This window comes from Schistocerca gregaria, chromosome 8 (assembly GCF_023897955.1).
Source record: "Schistocerca gregaria isolate iqSchGreg1 chromosome 8, iqSchGreg1.2, whole genome shotgun sequence".
Taxonomy (NCBI): domain Eukaryota; kingdom Metazoa; phylum Arthropoda; class Insecta; order Orthoptera; family Acrididae; genus Schistocerca; species Schistocerca gregaria.
In genome coordinates, this window is record NC_064927.1 from 160,785,258 (window position 1) to 160,797,996 (window position 12,739).

Genomic DNA, 12,739 nt, shown 5'->3' on the forward strand with positions numbered 1-12,739 from the left:
TTTTCGACACCACAGCAGTCCATAATTGCTAGCAAACCTTTTGGGAGTGTCATACACTATTGGAACGAAAGCGAATATCTAACTATAAACCAAATACTTATATATCTGAGAAATGCTGTGTGCTAAGTCTCCCCTGGCCCATGGTTCTGGATGACTTTCTTGAAACCTACACCTTTTCCTAGACCATTCCAGTCCTTTTCAATCACCCCTATTTCTTCCCCTTTAAACCTTTTGCCTCAGGAAGGAGCCACTGGCTCAGCAAGCTTGCCTACTTATAACCTTCTTTCATGTAACTTGGTGAGTAGATTTTTTACCCATCAGATTAAATTATTTTGTTAAAATTCATTTTGTTAGATAGATAGAACTCAACCAACTGATGCACTCATTTTGCTCCAGTAACAATGTCTTATTATGGAGACTTACTTCCAGTTGTGTTCATTTAAGGTCACTCTGTCTACAATGTCCAATGTCCAACCTGTTTCTATTCATGAAGAATATTCTGCAGGCTCAGAATTTTCTTTCATGCAGAAAATTCTGCAGGCTTTGAGATATCCAACAGTACTGCCTGGAGGGTACTTCATGGACAGTTCATGTACCCATAACATTATCAATGCGTGCAACATCTTTTGCTTTCTGATAACCAACCATGTGATAACTTTTGCCTACAGATTGTTGCACAAACTGCCAACCCATTGTTTGTATCTTTCGTCTCATTTACATATGAGACAAATTAGAAAAATACAGAACAGTAAATATTGATAACCGTATTTTTTGTGCAGATAAAAACCTTTATGGTACAACCTAGTCATATATTAGCAGGTGGGTAAAAACTAATGTGTGGGACAGAATTGTAGAAAGGTTCATACGTTCTTCTAGGATGTGTATGAGGAATTTACTCAGAACACTCTTCCAGGTTTTGCTACAGGATGTGACTTCGCAAATGAGAGGGAGCATGTGGTTTCATAACGGTGATGCAATGGAATTCCGACTCATTGTTTAAGATGTGCAGAAGAGTATAAGACATGATTGTTTTGAATGTGATGGATTATTATTTAAAACACTTGGTTTATGCAGCAGATATTCCTCATTTGGAGGTGCTTTGTCAAAGCGTCATGGACGCCATTCAGCACCATTTGCGACTGAGCCATGGCGGCTCATTTCACCTTCCCATTATCAATAGCTTTGGGCAAGCATCTCATAAGCTGGTGTATATTACTCTTTTGTGCAAATACTGCTGGCACAACTAGGCTTCAAAAGCAGCCGCTAGGACAGCATCAAGAGAGGCATTAGAACAGTGCAGCACAGGTTGTTTATGTGCAGTCTTCACAGAGTGTGGAATTGGGTTGAGTAGCAGTGCTTGGGCACGTGGTGTGGATTGGCATGATGTCGTCATTCATTCATCTTCACCAGGACTGGGTAGAGGGTGAAAGGTTTGGTTTGCCTTTGCTGTGCACATGTGGTCATTCAGCTCTGCGGATGTTCATGTTTATATTTATTGAGTCATCATTCATGCCTCTGTTATTTGTCTCTATGTGATTCTATGACAAATTTATTGCCCTGTCTGCTCTGTGTGTTTGTTGAACTGACTTGTGTTAATCTTCTGGGCAGGGTTCTCTCTAAAAATCTGCCAGGTTTAAAGTTGTTATGGTAATTTGTAATGTATCCAGCTTTCACATATAATCACATCATGGGCCTATGATTTACCTACTTCTTATTTTTAATTTTGCGTTTGGCTTTAAATTGTTTTGTGTGAGAGAACAAACTGTTTCTGAATTTTAATACTTGTTTTACTATGTTTTAGAAGCTAGTGTGCTCTCTGGTATTATTGTTATCCATCCGTTTACGTTTTATCTGCTATGACCTCCAGCTAGTGGTAAGACCTTAGTGAGTTGTTATTTATATTCCTTCCTAGAAGAATTTACAACTCTCTTTGGGTAGTTCTATTTTGCACCTCGCATTTTTAGTGAAGCTTATTTCCTAGAGTGGATGACCATATTGGGAAGGGTTATATAAATGCAATAGTGGTTAAACAATAACTTTCACTTGTAGTGTAATTCAGGGAGATATTTAGGTTCAGTTTTTGTTAACAGCACCTACTCAGTTGTTGGGGGAGAATTTTCTGTTAGTAGCTTCTTTCCATGTGGGCCTGGCTTGCTTGTGGTCATGTGGATGGTTCTCAACCATTTCCTATTGAGCCTTGCTATTTGTTTGCAGTCTCACATCCAGGTTGTCTGTGCCCAAGTTGAGTACCGTTACCTGACTTGCACTGTAAATGGAATTTTGCTGTCGTCCAAGAGGTCTTTATCTTACTAACTGACTTCACACAGGGAGTTCTCCATTTAATGTAATTGTTCTGTTTAATACATACTGTAGCCTTGTTCTAAATTTTATTGTAAGCTGTAAAGGTGAACTGTTATGTTTCGTTAACTAGTTAATATTTATCTTTTGATGGCCTGCCTAATCTCTTGGTTTTGAGCACACTTGAAGAAATTTATCTAGAACTCAGTTTTAATTATTTTTATTTGCCGGTTTGTATAATGTTTTTAATGTAATTTTAAATCTTGTAAAGGCCAATATTTTTTAAAGTCTTATCTTCCTGCATCTTGTTTAAGGCCAATTCACAGTAATACAATGACGATCTTATTCACCATTTTGAACAGTTTCAAGTGTGTAAATTTAACATGGCAAATTATCTTGGAATTTTCCTTCCTGTTTTTCTTAAAGGGGACCTGCTGTTACTTAAAAAAATAAATGTTTGTCGACAAAAGGACAAATGATGTTAGTTAAAGAGGTGTAGCCCTTCTATGTCAGTTCCTCGATCCAGGTAATTCCCAATTTCACGAGTGTTGGAAAGGTTGGGACAATCTATTATTTGAGAAGTGTGCACACAAACTGAAATGAAATTCAGAGTATTGGTTAGGAATTACACATCAGGGAATTTTCTAGATATTTTTCTCTACTAAACGAAAGATGAAAGGATGAAGACCTTCAGTCATAAATTAACAAGTAATTTTTTTCTTACCTTCATGCAAGAAATCTGTTTCCAAGGTTTGTAAAATTAGTTCCAATATATTCCTCGCAACAAGAACATTTCAATGACAAGAACTACTATTGTACAGCAGATGGTGGTATAATGGGTCACCCTCCTCTAACATATTTTTTTTTTTTTAAGAAATAACCAATAGTATTTATACTATCAATTCTTGTAGAGGTGAACATTCTCAGCTGTCTAACTGAATGAACTTCTTATGATTTTGTATACAATGTGTTATGTTTCTGGCTAAAATCTATATAAAGAAATTAATTTGTTAGTACTCTGTATGTATGGTTCTTTTAAAAATAACAGAAATTATGAAATTTCTGGCATAGGCCTACTAACAATTCATATAATTAATTGCACAATCTAACACTAACACATTATTAAATTTATTTCTGGACTCATTTAGAATATAATGATATAACTTGAAGATTCTTCTTTTGGCATGAAAGGATGTAAACTCTTTTGCTTTGTAAACTCTTTGCAATATTGGTAGTACTGCAGAAAGCTAGTAGTAATAGTGGGCTTGCCTCAGCTAGAGTCAGACGTGTTTTTGATTGTTACTCTAATAATGTAAGTAGTGGTGTGGTAAAAATGGAGATGGTGAAGTCAGTGTGGTATAGAAGAATGGGATCAAATAAAAAGATGTCCATTGGAACATGTGAATCTACATCAGTTATTTCGTCTTAAGGAACTCGTTAAATCATAATTGCAGCCTCAAGAATGTACCCTAGACACAAGAAGACTTGGAGTCAACAACAATAAGATAACGAAGTTTCTTTTGTATGTGTTATGTCTCTTGAATCTTTCAAAATTTGCACAAAGCCTAAGTTATGAAACAGATTTCTACCTAGTACAAAATGAGTAATCCAACCTGTCCAAAGTTCCCTTGGCCCAACACCGTTTGCAGCCGCAGTTTGGAACGGGGCACTTCCCAGCAGGTTACAGGCAGGGTCTCCTGCTCCCAGCCCTGCAACAGACGTACACAAGATGTGAAACACGCATCAGTTAGTAGATCACTCTCATGACGAAGCACATAAAATAGATAATGATTATGGTTTCATGGCATTATTGATAAGCTATCAAGCCTTTGCTGAATAAGAAAGTACAAATCTGGAAAGCACACTCTCACATAATACTAAACTTTGTTAACAACGAATGGCTGTTAGACAAAGTATCTCGTTTAACAATACAGGCTTTGGTAAATTACATTCTCATGTGAAGTTATGCCTGACAATAAAACAGCGTTTTCCAGCCCAAGTCCACAATCTATGATGCACGGAATGGATTAGCTAATAGTGGAATATTAAATAAGAAACGCGAGCTTCTGTACATTTGGTTTGAAATATTTTGAAGCAGTCAACATGAGCCTACAAAAATTCTGGAAAGAGCCTGTCATAGCAATTGTGTTAATTGTAAGGACTTGGCAACAAGTAATAACAACTGGGTCAAAGCTATTTGCTTTGGCAGCGAAGACACTATTTTGTCTTAGCATTAGTATGCAGTCACTTCACTGCTTCGTAATGCAGCACTATAACTGAATGAATAGTTAATAATTTTAATTATATTCGATTTGTCGTTGGGCACTACACCTCGTAAGTCATGCTTCAAGTTCATCGATTTCCTCATGTTTGTTTTTTATTGTTAATACAGTAAAAAGCCGCCTTCACACCGGAATGGTGTTGTAAATAGAAGTGGTATTTTTAAAAAGTTTCGTTATGTCAAGGGCGTACCCAGCGAGGGGTGAGGGGGGGGGGTGCAGTGCTCATCCTCCCCACCCCACCCATGCCAGTAGATTTATTTCCTTTTTTTTCCTGTAAACCGAAAGCGCATCCTGCCTCATCAGACTGAGAGATTAGGCCGAAGAAAGACAGAACACGTAGTGGGTTTTTGATTAGTATCTGGCCTATCCAGAACATTTATCGTGAAGCCTATTTCGTGATTCACCACAAAACGAGTTTGCTTACATCTTTCTTCTTAAAATCTCTTTATCTTTCACTGGTGCCATGTCCCGCACTAACGCATGATCAGCATTGTTAGGAACGGATTTGGCAAGGTTAGTGGAAAGGGGTGGCCGGATGCCCTTCCTACAACCACCCCGTACACCCCTGGGACAGAATTAGTGTGGCCCTGCTGTCGGCGTCGAGTGTAATTCCTGGAATAGTGCAAGTGTGTTCACATGTCTGCGAGTCGTGGAACGGAGGCGGAATGTGGGGACCAGCCTGGTATTCACCTAGTGGGATGTGGAAAACCGCCCAAAATCCACATCCAGGCTGGCCGGCACACAGACCGACGATGGTAAACCACGGGGTGGATTCGACCGGGGCCGGTGCGCCTAGCCGAGTCCAGGAAGCAGCGCATTAGCGCTCTCGGCTAACCTAGCGTGTTTAAAATTTCGTTATCTTCCGCTTTTATTGTACTTCCAGGACAGTTTAAGGCAGAAGAGGCAGGAACCGCTGATTGTGGCGCCAAGCTGAGAGACAGCCAGAGAAGATACAACTGTTAAGATTTCTATATAGGACATTTCACAATTAGTAAAGGCTGGGACGATTGCCAGTGATGGTACAATCGTTAAGATGTCTATGTAGGATGTGTCACAATTAGTAACTGCTGAGAGCAGCGCCAAGTACTAGATTTGTATATAGTTCGTAGCACAATTAGTAGCGAAAACTGACACGGTGAAACGTACGAAGGAAAAAGTGGAAGGACGGGTGGGGGGGGGGGGGAGGAGGGGGGGACACGTGGTGGGCGTGAAGGGATGGGCGTGGGGGGGGGGGGTTTCAGGAAACTGATAAGGCGCTTGTGTGGAAAAACTTTCTCGAACCAGCCCTGAGTATGTCCTATGGATTAACCTCACGTTTAAGCATGTAAGGCTACTGGAACGTTAACGGTAGTAATTAAGGGGTGTCGATCCTCGTCTCTACACACACCGTGGTCACCGCAATGGCAGTGATGCCGCAGTACTGACCAGTTGCGTCTGCAGTCTTGTTGCCTTGGAATCTGCGTCGATGTCGGTGTCTGCCCTGCTGATGAGTCCACGCGGCGGGCAGCTCACTTCGGAACACGTGTCGGATTCGTCCAGGAACTGTAACAGACACACAAACAGGAACACTTTCACATATAATATTACTCTCCCGTACACACTCTGCTTGTAGCTCTTTGATTATCTCTTTAATAATTAACTTTCCAATAATGTATATATGCGGTTTGAAGCATAAATCATAGACTCAAGTTCAGAGTAAATAGCACTTTTTATCAGTTTACGGATTAAAATATAACAAATGTTACGAACTACTACTTTCAATGAGTTTTCCTCTTCGTCTTCACCTAAATTTTGCTTTGTATCTCCTTGCTTTGTCCCACTGATATGTCGCTGAAGTCACGTTTGGCAACGGTGTCGCATTCTATCGAAAAGCTAGCTATAAGTAACAATCTACTTTCACCCTCACTCAAACTTTTTTATCGTTTTTAATTTGCTGAAACTGGCTCGCAAGGTTCTCCACTCACTGATATTGTCATCGATATCCGCAAAGCTGTTTAGATGATTTGCATAAACGTCTCTTAACCCATAACAGCATATTTGCTTCAGCACTAGCTTGCTGGTCGTTCAGAGCATACCATACAATTCTGTAGCAAAAAGGACTCCACTGTTGACGATGAGCGATCTATGTAGGCGGTAGTTGCGTGAAAACCGTTCAGAAGATGTTGCAGTAACTAGAATTGTCATAAATATCCTGAAACCTGTTTAAATGTTTGGATTTACATATTCTGGCCCATTAAAGAAAATTGATTTTACCATATAGCCAGATCTAAGTGTTTCGTTACTTCGTACAACAGGACAGACAAACATGGTGCTAGCAACCTTCCTTACATCGAAGACTTTGGACATAATTCTAATGATATAGCAACTATCCCAATGACCTATTTTCACAATGACCTATTTTCATAGTTGAAAACAAACAGAATTTCCAGTGGATACAACGAGGTAGGCAGGTCTGTCTTCCGACAATAAGCAAATTGACGAATGAGGACCGTTAAAGTCCGATCCGCGAACTAAGGCGGTTCGTTCATGTCGAGTCAAGGCCGGGAATTGCATTGTTGTGGTTGCAAGCGACAGATGAGGTAACAGCGTTTGAAGAAAGCGTGTCTCCTGAAAATTACGTCTCACTTGGTTCTACATCTACGTCTACATGACTATTCTGCTATTCACAATAAAGTGCCTGGCACAGGGTTGAATGAGCTGTCTCTCTACCGTTCCACTCACGAACGGCGCAAAGGGAAAACGAGCACTTAAATTTTTCTGTGCTAGCCCCGATTTCTCTTATTTCTCTCGTGATGATCATGTCTCCGTATGTAGGTGGGTGCAAACAGAATGTTTTCGCAATCGGAGAAGAAAACTGGTAATCGAAATTTTATAAGAAGATTCCGTCGCAACGAAAAACGCCTTTGTTTTAATGACTGCCACTCCAATTCACGTATCATGTCTGTGGCACCATCTCCCCTATTTTGCGATAACACAAAACGAGCCGCCCTTCTTCGTACTTTTTCGATGTCATCCGTCAGTCAGATCTGATGCGGATCCCACACCGCACAGCAATATTCCAGAATACAGCGGACAAGCGTGGTGTAAGCAGTCTCTTTAGTAGACCTGTTGCACGTTCTAAGTGTTCTCCCAATGAATCGCAGTCTTTGGTTTGCTCTACCTACAACATTATCTATGTGATCGTTCCAATTTAGGTTATTTGTAATTGTAATCCCTAAGTATGTAGTTGAATTTACAGCCTTCAGATTTGTGTGACTTAAAATCGAAATTTAGGCGATTTCTTTTAGTACTTATGTGAATAACTTCACACTTTTCTTTATTCTGGGTCGATTGCCACTATACAGATATTTTATCTAAATCATTTTGCAATTCATTTAGGTCATCTGATGACTTTACAAGACAGTAAATGACAGCATCATCTGCAAATAATCTAAGAGGGCTACTTAGATTGTCTCCTATGTCGTTAATATAGATCAGGGAGAATACATGGCATATAACAATGCCTTGGGGAACGCCGGATATTACTTCTGTTTTACTCGATGATTTTCCGCTTATTACTACGAACTGTGACCTTTCTGAGGGGAAATCACAAATCCAGTCTCACAACTGACGCGTTATTCCATAGACACACAGTCTGGTTAGAAGACGCTTGTTGAGGAACGTTGTCGAAAGCCTTCTGGAAATCTAAAAACATGGAATCAATTTGACATCCCCTGTCGATAGTACTCATTATTTCATGAGTATGAAGAGCTAGTTGTGTTTCCTAAGAACGATGTTTTGTGAATCCCATTTGACTATTTGTCAATAAATCTTTTTCTTCGAGGTACTTTATAGTGTTCGAATACAGTATATGTTCCAGAACCCTACTGCAAATCGACGTTAGTGATATGGGCGTGTAATTCAACGGATTACTACTACTTCCCTTTTTTGGGTATTGGTGTGACTTGAGCAATTGTCCACTCTTTCGGTACTGATCTTTCTGTATATAATTGCTAAATATGGAGCTATTGTATCAGCATACTCTGAGAGGAACCTGACTGGTATACAATCTGGACCAGAAGCCTTGCCTGTATTAAATGATTTAAGCTGCTTCGTTAGTCCGATGGTATTTACTTCGATGTTTCTCATCTTGGCAGTTGTTCTTGGTTGGAATTCAGGAATACTTACTTCATCTTCTTTGGTGAAGACGTTTCGGAAAACAGTCTTTAATAACTCTGCTTTAGTGGCACTGTCATCAAGGACTTCAAAGTTAATATCGCGCATTAAAAGTCCTGATTGCGTCTTGCCACTGGCGTGCTTTTATGTGTGGCCAGAATCTCTTCGGATTTTCTGGCAGATTTCAAGACAGAGGTTCGTTATGGAAATTATTAAAAACATCTCGCATTGAAGTACGCGCTATATTTCGAACTTCATTAAAACTTCGCCAGGCATGGGGGATTTTGCGTTCTTTTAAATTTGGGATGCTTTTTCGCTGCTTCTGCAACAGCCATCTGTAGAATTTGTCGCTTACCAACGCCATCAGCAACAAATTTAATAAAAATTCACTGAATATCTCGCTACGACCACGTTTAATGCTCGCAATGAACTACAACATTCACAGCAGCGCACTCAGTAGTCAGAACACTACTGAACGCCGATAGGCTGTTGGAGAGTGCGTGACGTAAGTGGGCACAGCAAGCCAAAGCTCGACTACCATTCTGACTCAAACTACAGGATTTACCTTTGCGGTTTATTCGCCGTAGCCCTCGACATGTAATTTCACGCAGAGAACAACTACTGGAATCAGCACATTCAGTCGCAGCGATCTGCCATCTCTATGCAAGGCAGTATATGCAAGAGGCAGTACCTACGGAATTTGATAAAATTGAAATGCAACCCACCTCTCCTAGTGAAATTAGGAAAATAATAAATTCACTCAAAAGTAAAAGCTCACATGGAATTGGTGGTATTTCCAACAGAGTACTAAAAGCTTGTTACTAACAAATAAGTAGGATTCTCAGCCACATATGTAGTAGCTCACTGAAACAGGGAATTTTTCCAGATAGACTGCATTAAAAGGGGATGTATCCGATGCTAACAACTGCCGCCCAATCTCACTTCTGACAGCTTAATCCAAAATTCTTGAAAAAGTAATGTGTTCAAGAGTAGCATCACATATTTGTAAAAAAGAAGTACTAACGAAATGTCAATTTGGTTTTCAGAAAGGTTTTTCAACATAAAATGCTATATATGCTTTCAGTGATCCAATATTAAATGGAATGAATAACCGAATATCACCCATTGAGATATTTTGTGATCTCTCAAACGTTTTGATTGTGTGAATCATGAAATTCTTCTAGATAAGCTCAAGTATTGCGGTATGAATGGGACAGTGTACAAATAGTTTAATTCATACTTAACTGGAAGAATACAGAAAGCAGAAATTAACAGTACAGATAGTCTACAAAAATCAGCAGAGTCCTCTAACTGGAGAGTTATCAAGAATGGTGTCCCACAGGGTTCAGTCTTACATCCCTTATTGTTCTTAAAATACTCCTGGAAATTGAAATAAGAACACCGTGAATTCATTGTCCCAGGAAGGGGAAACTTTATTGACACATTCCTGGGGTCAGATACATCACATGATCACACTGACAGAACCACAGGCACATAGACACAGGCAACAGAGCATGCACAATGTCGGCACTAGTACAGTGTATATCCACCTTTCGCAGCAATGCAGGCTGCTATTCTCCCATGGAGACGATCGTAGAGATGCTGGATGTAGTCCTGTGGAACGGCTTGCCATGCCATTTCCACCTGGCGCCTCAGTTGGACCAGCGTTCGTGCTGGACGTGCAGACCGCGTGAGACGACGCTTCATCCAGTCCCAAACATGTTCAATGGGGGACAGATCCGGAGATGTTGCTGGCCAGGGTAGTTGACTTACACCTTCTAGAGCACGTTGGGTGGCACGGGATACATGCGGACGTGCATTGTCCTGTTGGAACAGCAAGTTCCCTTGCCGGTTTAGGAATGGTAGAACGATGGGTTCGATGACGGTTTGGATGTACCGTGCACTATTCAGTGTCCCCTCGACGATCCCCAGAGGTGTACGGCCAGTGTAGGAGATCGCTCCCCACACCATGATGCCGGGTGTTGGCCCTGTGTGCCTCGGTCGTATGCAGTCCTGATTGTGGCGCTCACCTGCACGGCACCAAACACGCATACGACCATCATTGGCACCAAGGCAGAAGCGACTCTCATCGCTGAAGACGACACGTCTCCATTCGTCCCTCCATTCACGCCTGTCGCGACACCACTGGAGGCGGGCTGCACGATGTTGGGGCGTGAGCGGAAGACGGCCTAACGGTGTGCGGGACCGTAGCCCAGCTTCATGGAGACGGTTGCGAATGGTCCTCGCCGATACCCCAGGAGCAACAGTGTCCCTAATTTGCTGGGAAGTGGCGGTGCGGTCCCCTACGGCAGTGCGTAGGATCCTACGGTCTTGGCGTGCATCCGTGCGTCGCTGCGGTCCGGTCCCATGTCGACGGGCACGTGCACCTTCCGCCGACCACTGGCGACAACATCGATGTACTGTGGAGACCTCACGCCCCACGTGTTGAGCAATTCGGCGGTACGTCCACCCGGCTTCCCGCATGCCCACTATACGCCCTCGCTCAAAGTCCGTCAACTGCACATACGGTTCACGTCCACGCTGTCGCGGCATGCTACCAGTGTTAAAGACTGCGATGGAGCTCCGTATGCCACGGCAAACTGGCTGACACTGAAGGCGGCGGTGCACAAATGCTGCGCAGCTAGCGCCATTCGACGGCCAACACCGCGGTTCCTGGTGTGTCCGCTGTGCCGTGCGTGTGATCATTGCTTGTACAGCCCTCTCGCAGTGTCCGGAGCAAGTATGGTGGGTCTGACACACCGGTGTCAATGCGTTCTTTTTTCCATTTCCAGGAGTGTATATTAACGACATGCAGCTTGATTCATGAAGATACTGAGATAGTTCTTTTTGCTGTTGATACAAGTATAGTAATCACACCCAAGAAGCAAGAATCAGCTTAAAAAATTGCAAATAATGTCTTTCAGAAAATTATTAAGTTGTTCTCTGCAAATGGACCCTCACTAATTTTTGAGAAAACAGAGTTTATACAATTCTGTACAGTAAATGTGCACATCATCATTGATAAATATAGACTCTGAACGGAAGTCTGTTGCTAAGGTACAATACTCAAAATTTCTGGGTGTGGGCACTGATGAGAAATTGAATTGCAAGAAACACATCCATGATCTGCTGAAACGTTTAGGTTCAGCTACTTATGCTATTGGGGTTATTGCAAATTTTGGTGACAAACGTATCAGTAAATTAGCCTACTATGCCTATTTTCATTCACTGCTTTCATATGGCACCATATTTTGGGACAATTCGTCATTAAGAGAGAAAGTATTCATTGCACAAAAGCGTGAAATCAGAATAATAGCTGAAGCTCACCCAAGATCACCTTGCAGACACTTATTTAAGGAACTCGGGATTTTCACAGTACCCCCGCAATACAAACATTCTCTTATGAAATTAGTCATTAATAACCCATCCCATTTCAAATATAACAGCGAAGAGCATAGCTTCAACACTAAAAGTAAGGATGATATCCACTATTCTGGATTAAATCTCACTTTGGCACAGAAAGGGTGCATTATGCTGCCACAAAAATCTTTGGCCATTTGCCAAATAGTATTAAATGTCTGACAGAAGCCAATCAACATTTAAAAGCAAATTAAAAAAATTTCTGAATGACAACTGCTTCTACCCAAGAGATGAATTCTTTGATATGAAGTAGTAACTGTTAAAAAAATAATTAATTAATTATTTTGTGTAAATAAAACTTATGTTAAAGTGACACGTTCCACATCATTACTTAATGTCGTATTCATGATCTATGGAACAAGGATTAATGTATGTATCTATGTCTTTTTCGCTGTGAAGTGAATACTTTCAAATGTTTGGCTGTAACAATTCGTAACCTAAGCACTGTACTGTCACTGGATTATTTGTATCAAGATCTACATATATACTCCGCAACCACCGAAATGTGCATGACGGAGGGTACTACGTATCACTACCAGTAATTTCCTTTCCAGTTTCATTCGCAAACAGAGCGAGGAAAAAAG

At 41.1% G+C, this 12,739-nt stretch overlaps 1 protein-coding gene across 2 annotated transcripts in view; it reads right to left on the bottom strand.

Annotated features, from left to right (window-relative positions):
• Positions 1-12,739, bottom strand: part of LOC126284409 (mucin-19-like) — a 404,135-nt gene that overhangs the window by 42,871 nt on the left and 348,525 nt on the right. For both annotated transcript variants that reach the window (XM_049983322.1, XM_049983321.1), the window contains exons 5-6: positions 6,006-6,122; positions 3,912-4,007 (exon numbers count right to left, since the gene is read on the bottom strand). In XM_049983322.1, coding sequence (XP_049839279.1) covers positions 3,912-4,007; positions 6,006-6,122 — 213 coding nt within the window. The remainder of the gene's footprint in view (positions 1-3,911; positions 4,008-6,005; positions 6,123-12,739) is intronic.